The 18,515-nt window shown below is 40.0% G+C and overlaps 1 protein-coding gene across 1 annotated transcript in view; it reads left to right on the plus strand.

The window, feature by feature from the left end:
- The first annotated feature begins 736 nt into the window (after nucleotides 1–736).
- Nucleotides 737–18,515, plus strand: part of pitpnab (phosphatidylinositol transfer protein, alpha b) — a 29,200-nt gene continuing 11,421 nt past the window's right edge. Inside the window, exons 1-4 of the mRNA XM_050040787.1 lie at nucleotides 737–922; nucleotides 8,139–8,169; nucleotides 15,224–15,369; nucleotides 16,772–16,863. Coding sequence (XP_049896744.1) covers nucleotides 906–922; nucleotides 8,139–8,169; nucleotides 15,224–15,369; nucleotides 16,772–16,863 — 286 coding nt within the window. The 5' untranslated portion in view covers nucleotides 737–905. The remainder of the gene's footprint in view (nucleotides 923–8,138; nucleotides 8,170–15,223; nucleotides 15,370–16,771; nucleotides 16,864–18,515) is intronic.

Raw genomic sequence — 18,515 nt, forward strand, 5'->3', positions numbered from 1 at the left:
CCAAGAACTGCATAGTGGTGGCGTGGAAGTCTGATTCCCATCTTCCCATAGACAAGTGGCTTTTGGAGGTGAACAGCTGCATTCCACTTGAGAAGAATGAATGAAGAAATGAATACAACACCTCTCTGAAGATTTGGCAGCTCTACTTGACATATTGATACTTTACCAACACCTCTATCAGATTATAAAAAAGATACCAGATACACCATTAGGGTTATTTGCATAGCATCTTACTTTATGTTGTATTTATTTATTCAGTTTTAAAATTTAGTATGTATTTATTTGTATTATCAATTTAATTTTTGATTCCAACCTACTCCTTTTGAGTTGGGTCCTCTTTTGGTTTGTGTGTTGGGGGGTCAGGGAGGAGATCTGGAGTCATGTTTGTGTGTGTTCTGTATGTTTTGTTAAATTGAAAATTTGAAAATAAAATATTAAAAAAAAGCATATTAACTGATCACAGACTGTGATCAGTTAATATGCTTTTTTAATGCTTTTTTAATATGCTTTTGGAATCAAAAAATAAATTGAGACATCCAGTTTTACAGATATGTAATTTAACTGGTTGTCTCAATTAGTCCCACTCAGTCATTGTGTCTAGGCTGTATGGAACCACCACAGCGACCACAAACCACCCCCAGGTGAACCATCCTTCTTCTGTGTGTTGTGTGCTCTGCACAGGCCTCGGTGCTCTGCGCGCAACAGCAACGCCGCGCCGCGGCCCCGATCAGGAAGTGAATCTGAAGAAAATAAGCGACTGTGGAGGTAGGATGACATAGAGGGGGAGAGGTGGGAGAGAAGCAAGCGGAGAAAGAAGAGACGAACGGAGGGAGGGATCGACCCTGTTTCTGGACCTGTATTAAGCTACTCCCCTCTTGGATATATACTGCACCGCCAACAAGAAAATGCTCATAAAGGAATTGTAAGTATCCGTGTGTGTGAGTGTGTGTGAGGAGCGGAGGATGTGTGCGCGTTTATCCGTCTGGTTTCGTAGCGCTGACATTGTGGCCAGTCGCCCGAGAGTAGAATTACAAGAGTGCGGCCAGGGTGATGTCGACATCCCGTATCTGCTTGACTGCGTGTCCGTCATCATTTTTCATGCATACGACACCACCATCAGCCCAAAGCATCCACCGAATAAACCGAGAGATAATAAAGCTGGCGGCTGTAGTTGCATCAGCAGCCGGCGCAGGCATGGCTGTGCCCTTCACATTTTGCATCACGAGCCCTGAAGTGATATGATAGGCTTTCGCTGTGGCGGATAAATAAATGTCCTCTGCTCTGGTGCAAAAATGACGGATGCTGTAGAGGAGCGGTGGTGCTGAGGGAGAAATGGCTGGTGTAAGCCGCGCCGTGGCGTGCGGTGCCGTGCCAGCGTCCATCCCTGTAAAGCCGCTGTGGCCATGTTATTGATGCGCGGTGAAGGTGAAACGACTGATGGAGCATTCCGGCATTTACCTCTGGAGGAATGGAGATGGCGAGGTGTATGGGGAACCTGGGTGGGGTGGGAGTGGGAGTGGGCAGGTACAGGGGAGGTGGTTGCAAAAGCTTTGGCAAAAAAATGGCAAATGGCGAGGTTTTGACGCACCAGTCAGACATTTCTGAGAATTTGACAGCTGGGCCGAAGGGACGGGATGGCACATCAAGTGGGATCGTGCGTGCAAACGGAAAGATCTGGGGGATTTTAACACGTTACTTCAGCACAGGCCTCAGTGTGCTGTAAAGATAACTGACTGAGGCCTGCTCAGAATCAGCTGGTGGTTAGAATAAGGGTAAGGCCGACAGATTGCAGATGAATTGGGATGATATTGGCCTTCAGAAAATCTGGTATTAGTCGTGGATGTCGACTTCAGATAGGATGATGGATCCTTAACTGGTGTCAGCTGCACACCAGACTCATTTTGCCTCAAGGATCATGTGACCCACCTGTAAAAAGTCTGAATACCTCCACGTTTTTGTGTTAGAGTATAGTAGGTATATAGGTGATGGATTTGCACCCTCTTTTCTGTCAAAATATGTGCATGTATTTTTAAGATCCCCATTTCATTGTAATTCTATGACAAGGTCAGAGCTATGCTTCTGTAAACTGCACACATTTTCAGCTATTGGCAGCTTCAGCTTAAAAATAACACCCTGATCTTGAAAAAAAATCCATATTCACCAGAGTCTGGCTTAAATGGGCATACAGTAATCATTTATTATTGTCTTTATTTCTCACCACATGTATTCAATCAATTAATGGCCCAGCATTAAAAAAAAGCCCAGGATGAGAGTGATGGCATGGCTAAAGATCTGAAGTGATTAGGGAGAGTCTGGGTCTCAGCAGTCTGCCTGGAAATTAATTAAATCGGTCACGATTAAATGCTGAATGCACTTATACACGCTGTCAACACACGGGCACAGGAAGAGGCTCGTGCCTACACACACACATATACACCAAGATGCCATCACGGGGGTCAAGAGACAGTGAATTGATCCATGTAGTACAGGCAGGCTGTTTTTTTAACCTGTGCTGCTCACCTGAACCACTGACCTAAATCACTCCTGGTCCACTTTTTCTTTACTTCAATGTGCTTTGGCAGGTGCACAGGGACACAAGAGCCACTGTGAAATGTACAGTATGGTGTGATGAAGAAGAAGCAGTGAGAGAGTAGAGACAGACTAGAGAGGGGACAAGATGTGAGGACAGAGAAGACGAACAATGCAGAAGAGAAGAGGGGTGTTTGTTTCCTGAAGCAACAGAGAGACACCTGATCTTCCTGTTAAGACCTTTAGACCAAGGAGATTTGCACAGAGAGGGAGAGACAGAGCACTGAGGTGACTTTATTCCTTGTTTTACTCAAGCCTCTATTCCACTAAGTATTTAAATTTGGCTCTTTTTTACATTTACCTCAAATTAAGATACACAAAACACTTATTTCTGAGTGATCTATACTTAAGTTCAACCATCTTTTAACACTGTCGTTTGACATACAGATAGTTTTTCAGTGTGTCTGCCCTCCTTGCAGCATCTGGCCTCCCATCCAATGTCTGGCCAGGACTCAGACCCAGATTACATTCAGCTGCGAGTGGGATGCAGGATTATCTGAATTTGGGCATACATCATACAGTTACAAAACAATCAACAAAGCTGCATACTGTACATGTGCATTAAGCGCTACGAAATGCACGCATGTCAGAGTGCAGTGTGTTCAAGATGCTGCGTGCATCTGGGTGATATAAAAGAGCCCAGAAATAGTGTGTGTGTGCACGTGTGTACCAAAATGAGTCTTTCCTCACATGCTTATGTGTGTGGGTGGATCTGTAAAGTGTACTATGGCCACATTAATACTTGTTACCAGCTATGCTTTTTATCATAAATACAGATTTGTGAAACTGTTTTTGTACACTGTACCAAGATATTAATATTTTTACTTTATTCCCTTTGTAGTTTATGCAAAGCTGCAGGAGGGGGGTTGTTGCATTAAAGTAGGTTACATATTTGATTACATTACACATAGGAGTTACAGGCATTCAACACATTAACCTACTTTGTTGAGATCAATTACTTATAAAGTAAAACACTAATCATCCCATCGTAATGGAAAATGTGTTAGTTAGATTTCTTAGTAAAATACTGCAGGCAATGGCTATTAAATTTTGCTTCCTTACATCATACATATACATTAAAGAGAGTTTAATAACAGTAGAGTTTGTTTCCTTGTGTTCACTGCACTGAAAATTGATAAGAGTCACTTTTCACTTATCTTTCCTATTTGCATTGTTTCTGTAATGCAACATGCGATACACACACTCCTAGTTGTATGTATACCTTTATCTTTCATTTTAGTGTCACTGGGCCTGCTGCCACCCACAAAGACAAATTTGCTCTGTGCTCATTCTGAAGGACTGCTGGCACCGATGTCATCATTTTGTTAGCGGTGTGGGACTTATGTGGCCATTTGTAAGCCAGCTCCATTTCCCAACACTCTATTGTAAACATAGTGGTGAAACTGAAAGATGTTTGACACCAAACAAAAAATGGCAAAGCACCAAACAGCAGGAAAATACTAACTATAAAATGTTTGTTGTTTACGAATAATTTTATGCTTAACTGCTGTTTCGTGGTTCTTGAACTTGGCGTGGTTTGCACGATCTGCACACCTCCAAGATTACGTAACAGCGCAGACCAGGTTGCACAGATGGTGTTGCAATTATTGGCTAATAACAAGACCTGGAAGTGTGTAAAAGTCGATTCAAATTTCACGGTGGTTCTTTGATTGGCTAAATAAGTTTGAAAATTTGATAACCTGACCGTTTTGACTGCAATCAGTATGAATGATCAGACATTCACAGGAACCAAGTAAATGCTACAGGGACTGCACATTCACCCATTCACACACACATTCACACACTGGTGGCTGAGGATACCGTACATGGTGCCACCTGCTACTCAGTAACCATTCACATGCACTTACAAACCGATGGAACAGCCATTTGGGAGCAATTTGGAGTTCAGTATCTTGCCCAAGGATACTTGGACTTGCGGACTGGGGGAGCCGGCGATAAAAACCACCAATCTTCCGCCTAGTTTACGACCTGCTCTACCTCTGCGCCACAGCTGCCCCCCCATGTGCGCCATCTGCACCACGCAGACCGCAAAAAGTTTTCTCACCTGTAATCTGTAGGTGACGGGACAAGATTTTGGTAACAGAACTGTTCTCGTTGGTTGTCTGTTTGCAGTCCGAGTAGTTTTGATCAATCATATTTGAATAGCAGGTGACAGTCCATGTCGAAAGGCAGAAGGTGCTGACCGAAATGTAATGTAACATATCGGCTATTGTAGATATGACTATATGACCAGTGCACGGAAGAGGAATTCTGGGTAAGATATCAACTGGAGACACTGTATCAGCCACTAATATTAAAGCTCCCCCGAGAGGCGTTATTGTCGTCGGACGATAGCCGATGGGTTCCTTGATTGTTTCGCATGGAACTTGTGACCAATCAGAGAGAACTTCACGCATCACAAATTTTGGTCCACTTGTAAATGCTGCCTTGTGTTACCTCTCTCTCAGTGACAGCTTACCGGCTCTGAACCGTAGTTGGGAACACGCTGGCTTGTTAACATTAAATTAGCGTGACCTGTTATTAGCGGGTACCACTCTGCAGAGGGAAGGATGGCGAGGTATTCGGGTGCCATTCATAAAAATAGCTTTACTGCAGTCTTCACCACAAAATGATAAACACAGTCTTCTCATGAGGTCTAACAGTAGCCCTGGGCTTATCTAGACACTTAATTCTGCTGACAATCATCACTCTTTGCCGCTGGTTCATACCATACATACTGAAGTACACGTCACACCCTCACAGGTTACCCACAAGGCCACCGCCCTTAAGGGGGAAAAAGGGTGAGCACACTTGTGAGCACAAACCAAACTCGAGACAATATGCAACACTGTCACAAATTGGTCCCCGATTTGAACCAGAGCAAAGGAACTATAGGTGTGAGAACGCCCTCACTTTACACTGTTTTAAGTCCAGTACAAACACTGTGGGCCTCATACGTAGCCAGTTTCTACCCACTAGGCGGTGCCGGTGTTCACCTGACCTGCAAAAACATTCAGGCATTTTTTTTGTTACTATAAAACATTTCCAACAATTTCAATTAAAGATTATAAAATCTGAAAAATGCCATGAAACGTACAGAACATAATAAGCACAGAGCTGGGCTTCAGCAGAAATACCAACAAACACTGATAACACCAGAATGATGAGGACGACGAGCGGTCGGAGAGCAAACAGCTCGTTCGTTTGATCTTGACAGAGCAGCCTTTGTAGATAACAGTAACTTTTATTAAGTTATGACGTTTTCTGTATGATAACAAATAAGTCAGATGTTGCTATAATTAATAGTTTGAAAAAGTAATCCTTATTTGTATGACTCCCTTCATACAGAGATGTAAAAGAAAAGTGATAATCCTGTACCTTATCCACACTTTGTCTTGTTTCTATGATATTATAATAATAATAATAATAATGATAATAATAATAATGACAACCTATTAAAAATCAGTGTTTTCTCCTCATATAAAGTATAACCTCTGGTGGAAACCTTAGAAGAACTGCTCAGCCTAAAATTCAGGCTTCACAGCTCAGTTTTTGTATTCTGTCTGGCTGTTTTCCTGCTTCAGTGAAGCATATTCTCATCTTCTCCTCAGAATAGCAAAGAATAGATCATTTATTCTCTCCTGATGATGACTCAGTGTTACAGCGTCAAAGTGAAATACGTGAATTTCATATTTGATGGCCTGTTTTTTTGTTCAGTTTGGAATCCACGTTAGATTTTATTATCAAATAATTATTGCTGATAAAAGATGTGTCATGCTGAAGAATACAGAAGTGGCCTTGTCATTTACTTTTCAGAAACATCAAAGGCAGTCTACTCTTTGCTCTGTAACAGGTAAAATACCTCTAAAAAGAAGTAACTTGTCAGAACCACAGCTGTCCGATTGACATGTAATGTTCATGTAGCTTATATACTCCTTATGACAAATCCCTGTGGGCTTACTCCAGCTCAGCTCATCATGGGACAGACGCATGTTAGACAGATAATTGGTGTCCAGATCTTCATCGAGCTGAACAGTTAAAGATGTCAGTTCATGTTGTCAGCGTGTCACTCACAGGATTTCTCCAGGCTAATCCAGTTCACAGAGAAAGTCCATTATTACCAAATTAAAGCAGGATGAATGTCATATTATAATGTCAATAATGAATTCAGTAGTACAGTTTTTAGGGATTTTTTTTTGTCCACGTGGGAATGTACAGTGAAACCAAAGGAACTCGTCATACTACATCTAAGAAATTTGAATAGTTAAGGTGTTATGGGATCGAATTAATCAGTATGAAAAGACAGTATTACAGAATTAAACATCACATCTTCAGATTGTTCACAACAAAAACGGACATCTTGAGTCTGAGCTGGTTCAAAATCTTAAAGGTCCAGAGTGTAGGATTTAGGGGCATACATTGGCCCATTGTCACCTGAAAATAATAATCTTTGTGTTTTTGTTACCTTAGAATAAGCTGTTATATCTACTCAGGGAGCAGGTTGTCATTTATGGAGAGATCGGCATGTTGCATGTTTCTATAGTAGCCCAGAACGGACAAACCAAACACTGGCTCTAGATAGGGCCATTTGCATTTTTGCATTGGCCACCGTAATGTTACCTCTGTCAGTGACAACTTATTGACTCCAAACCGTAGTTGGGAACACGCTTGCTTATTAACATTAATTTAGCTTGGCTCATTTTTAGCTGGTAACTACCTTCTAGTGGTCCGGACCTCTCTGCAGAGGGAAGGATGGCGAGGCGTTAGGATGCCAACATTGTTCCCAACAATGGCTTTATTGCAGTCTTCACCGCAAAACAACAAACATGGCCTTCTCATGAGGTCAAACAGTAACCCTGAGCTTATCTAGACACTTAATTCTGCTAACTATCATCACTCTTTGCCTCCTGCCGTCTTCACCATGACACCCCGAGAGAGAGCTGCTTCCCTCTATACACACACTGAAGTACACGTCACATCCTCACAGCTTACCCACAAGGCCACCGGTAACAGTAGTTAGCAGCCCCTCCGCAATGAGTAGCATCTGAAAAACAGATTTCTAACATGAATCAGATTTTTTCAGTGTTAATGCCGGTTTAAATCACCGGGTCCATTTGTTTTGGAGAGAAAGAGACCTCTATGGATACTTGGGCATGGAGTCTATCTCCGACATCCCGAACAGGGTCTCAGAAACATTGATTTGCAACATGAAACTGCTTAATTCAGTGTTTTTACCGGTTTAAATCATCTGGTTTGTATGTTTTGGAAATGTTTTGAGACCTCTATGGATAATTCGGCTCCTGAAAACCTCCTGAGCAATGAACACTGAAGGAATCCTAACTGGCAGAAGTTTCAGCTGCAGTCCTCACTGCTAGATGCTACTAAATCCCCTAAATCTTACACACTGCTTCAAAAAAAACAACCTTTTTGTATCTTAATATCAAGTTTTCTTTACTGTATTACTGTATTTGGTTAAAGTTGAATTACTGTATTTGATTGTTACTTTATTAATTTTTAAGCAACTTTACTTTTTTCCCCTTCTCTTACAGTCGAGTGATTCTTCCTATCTCTGTGGAAGAGGTAAGTTTCATTTCGGTACATTTCAGTGTATGTGTGTGTGTGTGTTAGCTAAAATGGCTCAAGGCTCAGCTTTTGTTATCTCATTCTTTGGTTCACTTTGGTTCAAAGTGAACTGCCTGCCATTAGTAAAGCTGCCCTTTTTGGAGTGGCCTTTGGACTTTAATATGTGTTTACATTTATGTTCTAATACACACATAAAACCTTTTATATTTTCAAAAGTGATATATCACATGTCCACTTCATGCATTTCAAAAAAGTGCAGCAGGGATCACCTTGTGAGCAAAACTCATCATCGTGTTGTAAAGAGCCTTTCAATCAGATAGAGCTTTGAAGCGACACAGTCAGCACAGTCTTTCACTGTCCTCGTCCTCTTTTCTCTGTGTCCCTCCGTCCCCTCCTATCCTCATTTCCATAGCAGTTTGCTCCTCTGTTCAGATGAGCATCGTAAATGAGTCACCTGAAACTACTGCCATGACTTCCTCTGCACTCCCACCCAACCACCTCGCTGTCTGCCTCATATTTATGCACTAACATGAGTGCAATCTACTTTTTGACGTTTGACTTGTGCTGTTTATTACTGATGAATAAATATTGACTGCTGTAGCCAACAAGCACTCAATCTGCTCTCACACACAGCAAACAGCTTTAAGTATGAGTGTAAAGCAGCAGTGAGTGCTCAGAGACACAGTAACTGCAACAACTGCCTGTTGTGTCACATCAATGCAACATCAGCCACAGGATCTCAAGAAGCTGATCTGAGGAATATCTAGTGACTTCTCAGATGTGTGCTTATACTTTTGTGTATTCATTTTTATTCCAGCTCAAAACCACATGGCCATGATTGCTTCCGCTTGCATTTCCTTTGGCTCATAGAGGCTTTGGATCTACACACGTTGCTTGTGTTTGTAGCCTTTATCTTAATCATATCTCGACATAATGAGGGTTTCCTCTAGAGCCAGAGGCCTAGAAACTGTGTGACAGTCAGCATGCTATGTCACAGTGGAAAACACAGTAAAAGAGACTTAAGCCCAATCCCAATATACCCCTTTACCCAACCACTCAGCCCTTACCCCTCCATTGTTTTGCATGATCATGTGTAGGAGTAGGGTTTCCCAACTCTTGTGGAGTGTTGGCCCATCAAAAGAACACTCCAAACCAAGCGTTTGAGCGAGAAATCATTGTCAAGATGGCTGGACCATCAACAAAAGAAACCCACAAATGTATTTTCTTTGTTAATACAGATTTTAAAATTATGATAACCATTATCTTAATGTAATATTGTTTTAATGTATTATTTCCCTTTTCTTTATAACAAGTATGACAATAGAAGTCGCTAGTTTGCTGATGACTCAGAAGCTAACTAGCTAGCTGGCTAACATTACATTGCTATTGCTGATTTGTGCATGACAGTTTCACATTCTGACATATTTGCATGTCGCATTCATCCCCCTTTTGATGGCATATGACACCTGAAATTTAAAGTCCAGCAGCGAAGTTGGTGCACTTGTTACAGATTCTGTGATATCATTGCAGAATGGTAGGAAAGGAGCAGGGGTCACTAACGTTAGCCTACAGAGCACCACTAGTGGCCTGATAATGAACATTGTTGTGTATGGAGAACTGGATACAGCACTGGCAGTAGGGTCCCGTTCTTTCTTATGAGACATGACGCAAAAATACTGTAGCACAACTGCTGTGTAGAAAATTACATGGATGATCCGGGGATGTTCGGCTCTTTCCACTGTTGAAGCACTGTGCTACTGAAAGCGGCCAAAGGTCTTACTGAATCTTGATTGAATCTTGCAGCTCTTCTAGACCTCCGAAATTTTATCTGACTGAGTGGATCAAATCCTGATTTTGCGTCTCTCTCCCAATGTTAGTCAATGTGAAAAAGTATTTTGGGGCCGTAGGGCATCACCTGACAGACCCCGGAAATAGCAGTACCACTGTTTAGCCACTACGAAAACTGGCTTCAGAGCCTGGCGTTTATCCTGGGGGCCTGGTAATTAAGCAGTGTTTTTTTTTTTTAATTATTTTTTATTCCTTTATTTGATACCTTGTTTAATAGATTGGTAGCATAAAACTGAAGTTTTGAACAATACGCAAGTGTCCTGTCAACCGCTGAAGGTTGCCTATAGCCTACATAAGAGAAATCACCAAAGAAGACGATGGCATGTTTGCAATGTCCGACAACACTTGTTGCATCTGCTGGCATCGATGACTACCGATGACGTGTCACGGTCTTGAAGGGCTGGCCCATTTCGCAGGATAAGATTTAACCCTTACCCCTTGTAGACCTAACTCTTGCAGTCTGGCCTCTTGGAACAAATCTGTTCTTAGAGGCAAAGGAGCACTCAAAAATGAAAGGAAGGGGTGAAAACAGAAATGGCATTGGGCCTAAAATATGAGCAAAAAAGCCTGAATACAGTTGAGTAACGTCCCCTGTCTCTTGAACCACGTGTGCCCCTTCTGCCCTTGAATCACATCCCTCCAGAGCTTCATCTTTTCTATTATCTGTCTCCCTCTCTACTTCCCATCTCTCTGAAGTTTTCAGTAATGTGCCACCAAACCACACTTGGGGTGTCGTGATTCAATCCATCAGCAATTTGATTTCCTTCCTTTTCAATTGTTTCACTGATTAAATTTGATTACTTTCAAAAAACACAACAGTTGTATCCTCCCTGGAGATGACAATGGATTAATCTCTTTGAACAAAGGTTTTATTTTGGGGAGTACATGTTGACTGAGGCTGTTCCAGCTGTTGAAGCCCCTGGAGAGTCAACTGAATTGAATTTCCTGTCTGTTAACTTCCTCCCGGGAGGTGATTTGAAACCAAAGCTTTATCTGTGTTTTCTTTTTGTGAAAGAAGAAAGTTCTGGTATAACCCAACATGGACTCACCTCACAAGGGCAAGGTTGAATTATATTTGTCCAACACTGTTACCCAGGAGGCTTTGCTGTTCCTGCATCCCATTTATTTAGTCGGCAGTTGCGGTGTCTGCAGCTCACTTGAGGGAACAGTCTCTCCATTACTCTCCAGGTTTGGCGAGTAATGCAATCTATAGACCATCATGGTCACAATTATAACTTTTTTGTTCACATTATGTGAAGGTCATTTAAACCAGTTCTGCACCTCTGGGTCTTTGTCTTTTTGTCTTTCATTGCTGTTGGCGTGGAGGAGTGACCTTTTAAACACACACAAAAGGTCAAAAGATAACAATTACAAGGAGCAATCTCTGAATAGTGACTTTTCTGTTCAATGATGATTTTCTGTGGTCAGTCCCCTGACATCCAAAAGTCCTACAGTACAACAGTCTCACAGGAACATGTGAAATGGACACAACCTCTTAACAGGTGCGAAATATGTTAAAATTACTCTCTGGCAACATGAAAACAATGCCAATGCAAAGTTTGTTATGAACGGTTGTTGTTTAATTGTGAAACTATGGTCACAGTTTGGTCAACAACAAAAAAAAAAAACTCGGTTAAAAAAAACTACTAAGTACTGAGTAAGTAAATGATGTGAACTGAAGTACTTTGCATAGTTATGTAACGTATGTCAGCAGAGTTCTTTGTGTAGTTACAATAAATCTGTGAAGTCATGTCAGTACATTGACTTTGGTCTCACACGGGACACAAACAGCTGTCTCCTGGTTGAAAGTCCAGTTGTTTGTTTGACCCATCCACCACCTCTCCTACCAGCCCTACGTGGACTTTCTTGCTCTTTATACTGAAGTTTTGTGTCCACCATGACAAAACATCCTCATTGACTTTACATTGGCATTGTTTTTATGTGCCAGCACATGATTTAACACATTTCATGCCCACCACCACATAATATGGTGTCCACTCCATGTATTTCTTTGAAACCGGGCTGTAAGGTAGCTAAAACAATTGATGCAGTTGATACAGGACTTACATCTGACACTGTTATTCTGAACACAGCGAGTACTTGCCATTAAATATTGGATGTGGGTATTGATCAAAGTGTAACCATCCAGTCCCACTGCATATATATCTAGGATTTGGCCTCAATTCACTATCACTCTTAATTCCGTAGTTATGGCTATAATGACATATGAGTTATCTAGAATTACTACCAAAGTCTAATCAGTTCTGTGCATGCCTACGGCCAGTTACTGGTCTCACAAATTTCAGGGAAATCTGCTCCTAGAGCTTTCAAATTTCCCTCAGACAGTCAAATTAACTGATATGTATGTTCCTTATGGAGGAAAAGCAACTTAACACTGAATAATATTAAAGTAGATCTGTTGAAGATGTTTTGGCAGCTGTAATTGCAAAATCTGAACCTGAAATTATGTTGCATATGTTCAGTACATAAAGGAGATGATTTTATGTATTCTAGTTTTTCAAGGTGAAGACCTCCGCTGTAGGCTTAATCAAGTGCCTGCACCTGCAAACTATAGAGTTATTGTTGCTTCAATGGTGTTTGATAGAAAACATTTCAGCACACCAAAACATTTCCACTAGGGTGTCAATGTTATGAGATTTTCACAGTACAATAACCGCCTCAGAAAATATTGCGGTTTCACGTTATCACAGTATTATAGAATTATTATTACATGTCAGAATGACCCTTGAATGAATTAAATCAGAAGGGTTAATTTTGGTTAAACAAACATTTTACTACTATGTTTAAATCATGAAACAGTTTTGATAAAGGAAGTATATGTAAAAAATCCCCCTCTTGAAATTACCTAAAATGAAGTTGAGATTTTCTGTCCAGTTGCATTTTTTTTCAATATCGCAGATAAGCAAATGCACACAATATGATTACCATCAATTTTAATATCACAGTATAACTTTAAACCGGTATAATGTTGCAACCCTAACTTCCACTGACTTCCATGACAACATGCATGACCACCTTTCGAAATGACCTACATTACGGTCCTAAGGGTTGCTGTTTTAAACACATAATGAAACAGTCACAGTTATGCTAGAAAAAAGGTTTAGGCAAGGTGGTTAAGTTTAGAAAAAACATCAAGGTTTGACTTTAAATAGGTACTGTTGTTACTAATGTAAAGTGACGAATGTCATACGTCACATACGTCACTAGCATAGTATGCTACACATACTAATGTACTCTGCTATGAACACTGGTCTCATAGGTAAAAGTCTTGTGCTTATTGACCCTTTCACCAAACCTCCCCCCCACCCTATAGGGCCTTTTTCTTTATACAACATTACACACACTGTCGCTTTTTATACTGCATCACCTCAATTCCTCCTCTGTAATAATTACTATAGTCACAAGAGGATACCGCCTTTACATTAATTTAAGTATGGTTCGTAATAAGCTTCTTGCACAGACGACCTATGTAGTTGTTTTTTCAGTAAAAGTGGGGTGGATAAACTAATGTCCTCATAGACAGTAGCGACAACAGTCCACAAGTAATTACAGTCACAAGACTTTTTTAGAAATTGTTTCTATTGTAGTTTATTTAAACTTTTACTTAAGTAAAAGTTAAAGTACCAGAACTTTAACTAGTTTAATTTTTTTTATATACATTTTTGTTATTTTTCATTTTGTCTCTTTCATTTATTGTCCCTGCTAATTTTTATACTAGGGCCCGACCGATATGGATTTTTTGGGGCAGATGCCGATTCCGATATTATGAAATTAAAAAATCTGATAATCGATATATCGGCTGATTAAATTTTTACGTTTTTCAATTTAAAAACCCCTGAAATACCTGCTTTTGATGGCTTAAATGTAGTTCAAACACTCGTTACAAAGATATAAATTGAAGATTTTACATTTTACTATTTTCAAATACTTTTATTATCAGAAAATGTGTGGAACAAGCAGCATATGAACAATTTGAACACAAAATAAATCATCATGTGCAAAAAGGCAGTAAACCTCTGGGAAATAAAATAATCATGCAAAGTCTATATGAATTAAGACATTCACATGTATGTTCACAGTACCAGAGTTCTTATTGTAAGAGTGAATTTATATTTTATGGGTAAAAGTTACTGTTCGCATTTTATTAGTGATGAAAATATACAAGTGTTAAGATTGGCGTCAATTGGCCAACTTTTGGCTGATTGCCGATTATTCTCTAATGGCTATAATCGGCCGGCCGATAAATCAGTCGGGCCCTATTTTATACATTAACTGATTTATTATTTCTGATTTTTCAGTTATTGTTTCCATATTTTAGTAATCGGCAGGAGTGCATTCACTCACCATTTAACTCCATAGAGAGACGTTCTGTCAAACTTAGTTGTGACTTGTGCGCAATCAAGAAACTTTACAAAAAAATCTGTTGTGACAGGCTCATCACACTGTGTGTATTTCTTCAACATGACTAATGAGCTTTTAACTAATGCAGACATTTCAGTGTCAAATCCACTCTGGTTCCTAGACTGTGGGTTTGTCTGGGGACGTCGTTGCATTGTTTTATGTGTGTAAGAAGGTAACCTATATTATTCTCATGGTTTGATACTACATTAATATATTTAAGTTGATAGAATAGAAAGAATAATTGTAATCTCTCTCCTGTGAAAATGAGTAACACATCAACTTCTTCCATCTCTGTGATGTTGTACGTGTGTCTGCGCTCTGGTTCAGCTTTGTGCAGAGGTTACATTGCGGATTAGAGGTGATTAAGAAATGAAAGGAGCCATTGTCCTGTTTTTAAACTTGCATGCACACGCGGGACCAGGAAGATGGGGAATGAGAGGAAGAGAGGGATGAAAGAAGGAGGAAGTGTACAGAGAGGAAACAAGCCGGGTGCAACAAAAAAAGTTGACAGGTCAAGAACAAGAGTGTACGGGAGAGATTATGAGGATTCAGGGACGCGGAAAGGAGAAGGTTGAGTTTAGGAAAAGGATCAGAAGAAAAAGTAATCCACTATTTAAGACCGAAATAGATGAGCTGATGAAATAAACATGAAAAAAGACGTGACTGTGAAAGCTCATTCATCTAGAGGATAATACATGTTGGGACACAGTTCCTTATTTCTTCCTTTAAACACTCTTTCTCCCTCAGTCTAACTGATTTTTTTCTTCTCTGTTTTTTTCAGTACCAGGTCGGCCAGCTGTACTCTGTGGCCGAGGCCAGTAAGAATGAGACGGGTGGAGGAGAAGGAGTGGAGGTGCTAAAAAATGAGCCCTACGAGAAAGAGGGAGAGAAGGGACAGTACACACACAAAATTTACCATTTGCAGAGGTAAGTGGTTGTCCGACAGGTTCAAAAGTTCACTTGGGAAGACTACTTCATTTATCTTTCCCTTGAGGTCACATCTCTTGGCTCCCGTCCATTTATACATTTCTCTGCTTCAGTCTGTTTTCCCATCACTTTAAAGTCTTCTTCTTGGTTCACTCCAAACCGTCTAGTAAGCCAAAAACCTACTTTTGAAGTAAAAGTTAGATATTTTAAGAAGTAGGTTTATTTGCTTATTTACCAACAGTTACCCTGGCTCTGTTTAAATTAAAGTTTAAATCAGACATGGTGCTTTGTGCTAAATGCTAACGTTAACATGCTAATAAACTCACAATAACTGCTTGCATGCTGATGCTAAGCAGGTATAGGCCTAAAGTTTACCATGTTTACCATTTTAGTTTAGCATGTTAGCTGTTTCCCCTTGCTTCCAGTTTTTAGGTTTAACTAAGCTAAGCTAACCTAAGCTAACATAAGCTCAGCTAATCACCATTTAATCACACAGTGTACACCAAAGTCTAATCTTGATTTTTGATGTCCCATTTTCATGAACGCAATATCTCAAGAACACATGGAAGGAATTTCTTCAAATTTGGCACAAATATCTACAGTTGTCAAAAGTCTTACAATGATCTGATCAGATTTTGGTGGTCAAAGGTCAAAGGCCAAGGTCACTCTGACCTCATCTGTCACAATCTCATAAATGCAATATATCAAGAACACCTTGAGAGATTTTTTTCAAATTTGGCACAAACATCCATTTTGAGCAAAGGATGAACCGATAAGAATTTAATGGTCAAAGGTAAAGGTCACTGTGACCTTGTCCATTGCAGTTTTCTCAAATTCAGCACCAACGTCCACTTGGACTCAAGAATGAACTGATTACAATTTGGTAGTTGAAGGTCAAAGGTCAAGGTCACCATGACCTCATGAAACCTGTTTTTGGCCATAACTCTTATAGAATAAAATGATGAAGTGATAACATTTTATATCCAAAAGGTCAAGGGGCAGCTTCAATGTGACATCATATTGTTGTGCAAAAACACTTTTCTGGCCATTAGTCAGCATCATAACTCATTTACAGAAGGGGACACATTTGTTAAGATACGTAACTGGTGACACTAATCTTGGGTGTCCACCTTGAAACTTTACTGATTGTGTAGATCTTCTGTGCTGCCAGGGAGGGGGAAGTGTGTGAAGCATCCATGTTTTCACAGACATGGATGGAAACTGTAAGTGCAACTTGAGTGGTACGCAGAGGCATACAATCGTGAGGCTGTAACTGTAGTTTAACTTTGCTTTGTGTCTGTAATATTGAAATATTGTTAAATAAGTAAAAAAAAAAATACAATTGTTAAAATACCATTAGACTTATCTACGTCTGTTCTGTCTTCACTCCTGTGTCCTGCAGTAAAGTGCCGTCATTCGTCAGAATGTTGGCTCCAGCTTCAGCTCTCAACATCCACGAGAAAGCCTGGAACGCATACCCATACTGTCGCACAGGTAGCACGCACACACACACACACACACACACACACACACACACACAAACACACACACATACTGTACTCAAACACACATTCTGCACATACACATAAACCTCATACAAAAATGCAGGCAGCGTCATCTATGAAAGGGCTGAGGAAAAGCAATTATAGTCAGTGACATATAGGCTATGTGACGCTACGGAAGCATATTGCATTCACTTGACAAATCTGTTTTATTGAGTAATTTTTTCTGTTTTTCGGAGTAAATTTTTTATTTTTCTGTTTTTCATGGTATTTTTTTCTTCTGTTTTTCGTGGTAATTTTTTTTCCTGTTTTTCAGGGTAATTTTTTTCTGTTTTTCTGAGTATTTTTTTCTGAGTTAAGAGAGCAATAGAACAACAGACGCTTTCATTCCTTTCTTGAGAGCTTGATATAATGGAAGCAAACATGACCAACTTGTTTAGTTTAATCCAGTTTTACTTTGTTTTGGGTTTGAGACACTGGGAGATACTCTTGTCTTTTATCGAGCTCTCAAGAAAGGAATGAAAGCGTCTGTTGTTCTATTGCTCTCTTAACTCAGAAAAAAATACTCAGAAAAACAGAAAAAAATACACCGAAAAACAGAAAAATAAAAAAATTACTCCGAAAAACAGAAAAAATTACTGAATAAAACAGATTTTTTTTATTTGTCAAGTGAATGCAATACGTTTCCGTAGTGACCCTACATACTATTTTCATACTAAGGCTTTAGTGGTACACCAAAAATAGTGTCATCGATATTGTTGGCCTTTAAGTAGTTATTGTTTTGTTTTTTTAATTTAAGGAAAGGGTTGTAACCATCATATCATTTTATGGTTACAGGGGTAGACAGTGTATCAAAATATGGTGTAGGAAATGACACACAATTTTAATGAACGAAAATAAGTAGCCCATACAGAGGGGAGAGATTCAGTCCACAGTGAAATGAAAATATGTCACAGTCAGGACATTTTGGCCATGGTTTAGATCTTAACAGGCACTCCATCAATATAAAAGTCAAACAGAGGTCCCTGGAAGAAGTCCCATCTTCCAAACTACCTTTTAGTCTATTGAGCGTCAACTCATAGGATCTATCTGTACGACTGCAGGCACTCATTTTTTTAATATGGAGCATTAGCTATTTTACAATGCTTCAAAAATAATTTTGGATGCTGCAACCATGCCCGTATTGATATATTTGGTGTTTGAGATCTGTCCCACAGAAAACAATTTCAATGCACTTGTGTGAATACAGTTTACTCAAATGACTCAGAGGACACATAGATGCTGATCTGTCAAAGGGATTGTCCTTCTTTGAGCACCTCTCTCTCTCTCTCTATCTCTGTCACTTTGAAGGAGTAGTTGAATTATTAACCGCATGTCCAGTGAGAAGAGCCGAGCAATCACTCGAGCCTTTCAGGCTGAGATCACACATGCACTAGCAGCTGCTCGACAGCCATCTTTCATAGAAACACACGGAACAGTCGAAGGCACAACCTGAACACACACACTATTCACTTACAGATATTGCTGAACGATTCCCCTTGACCTCTGTATATTGTCCAACACTGTAAATGCTATTATATTTTCTCATATGTTCCTTAACTGCATTTTTTTTTCTTTCTCCATGTTTGCTCCTGTGCTGTCTTT

Source organism: Epinephelus moara, chromosome 3 (genome assembly GCF_006386435.1).
Source record: "Epinephelus moara isolate mb chromosome 3, YSFRI_EMoa_1.0, whole genome shotgun sequence".
Lineage (NCBI taxonomy): Eukaryota > Metazoa > Chordata > Actinopteri > Perciformes > Serranidae > Epinephelus > Epinephelus moara.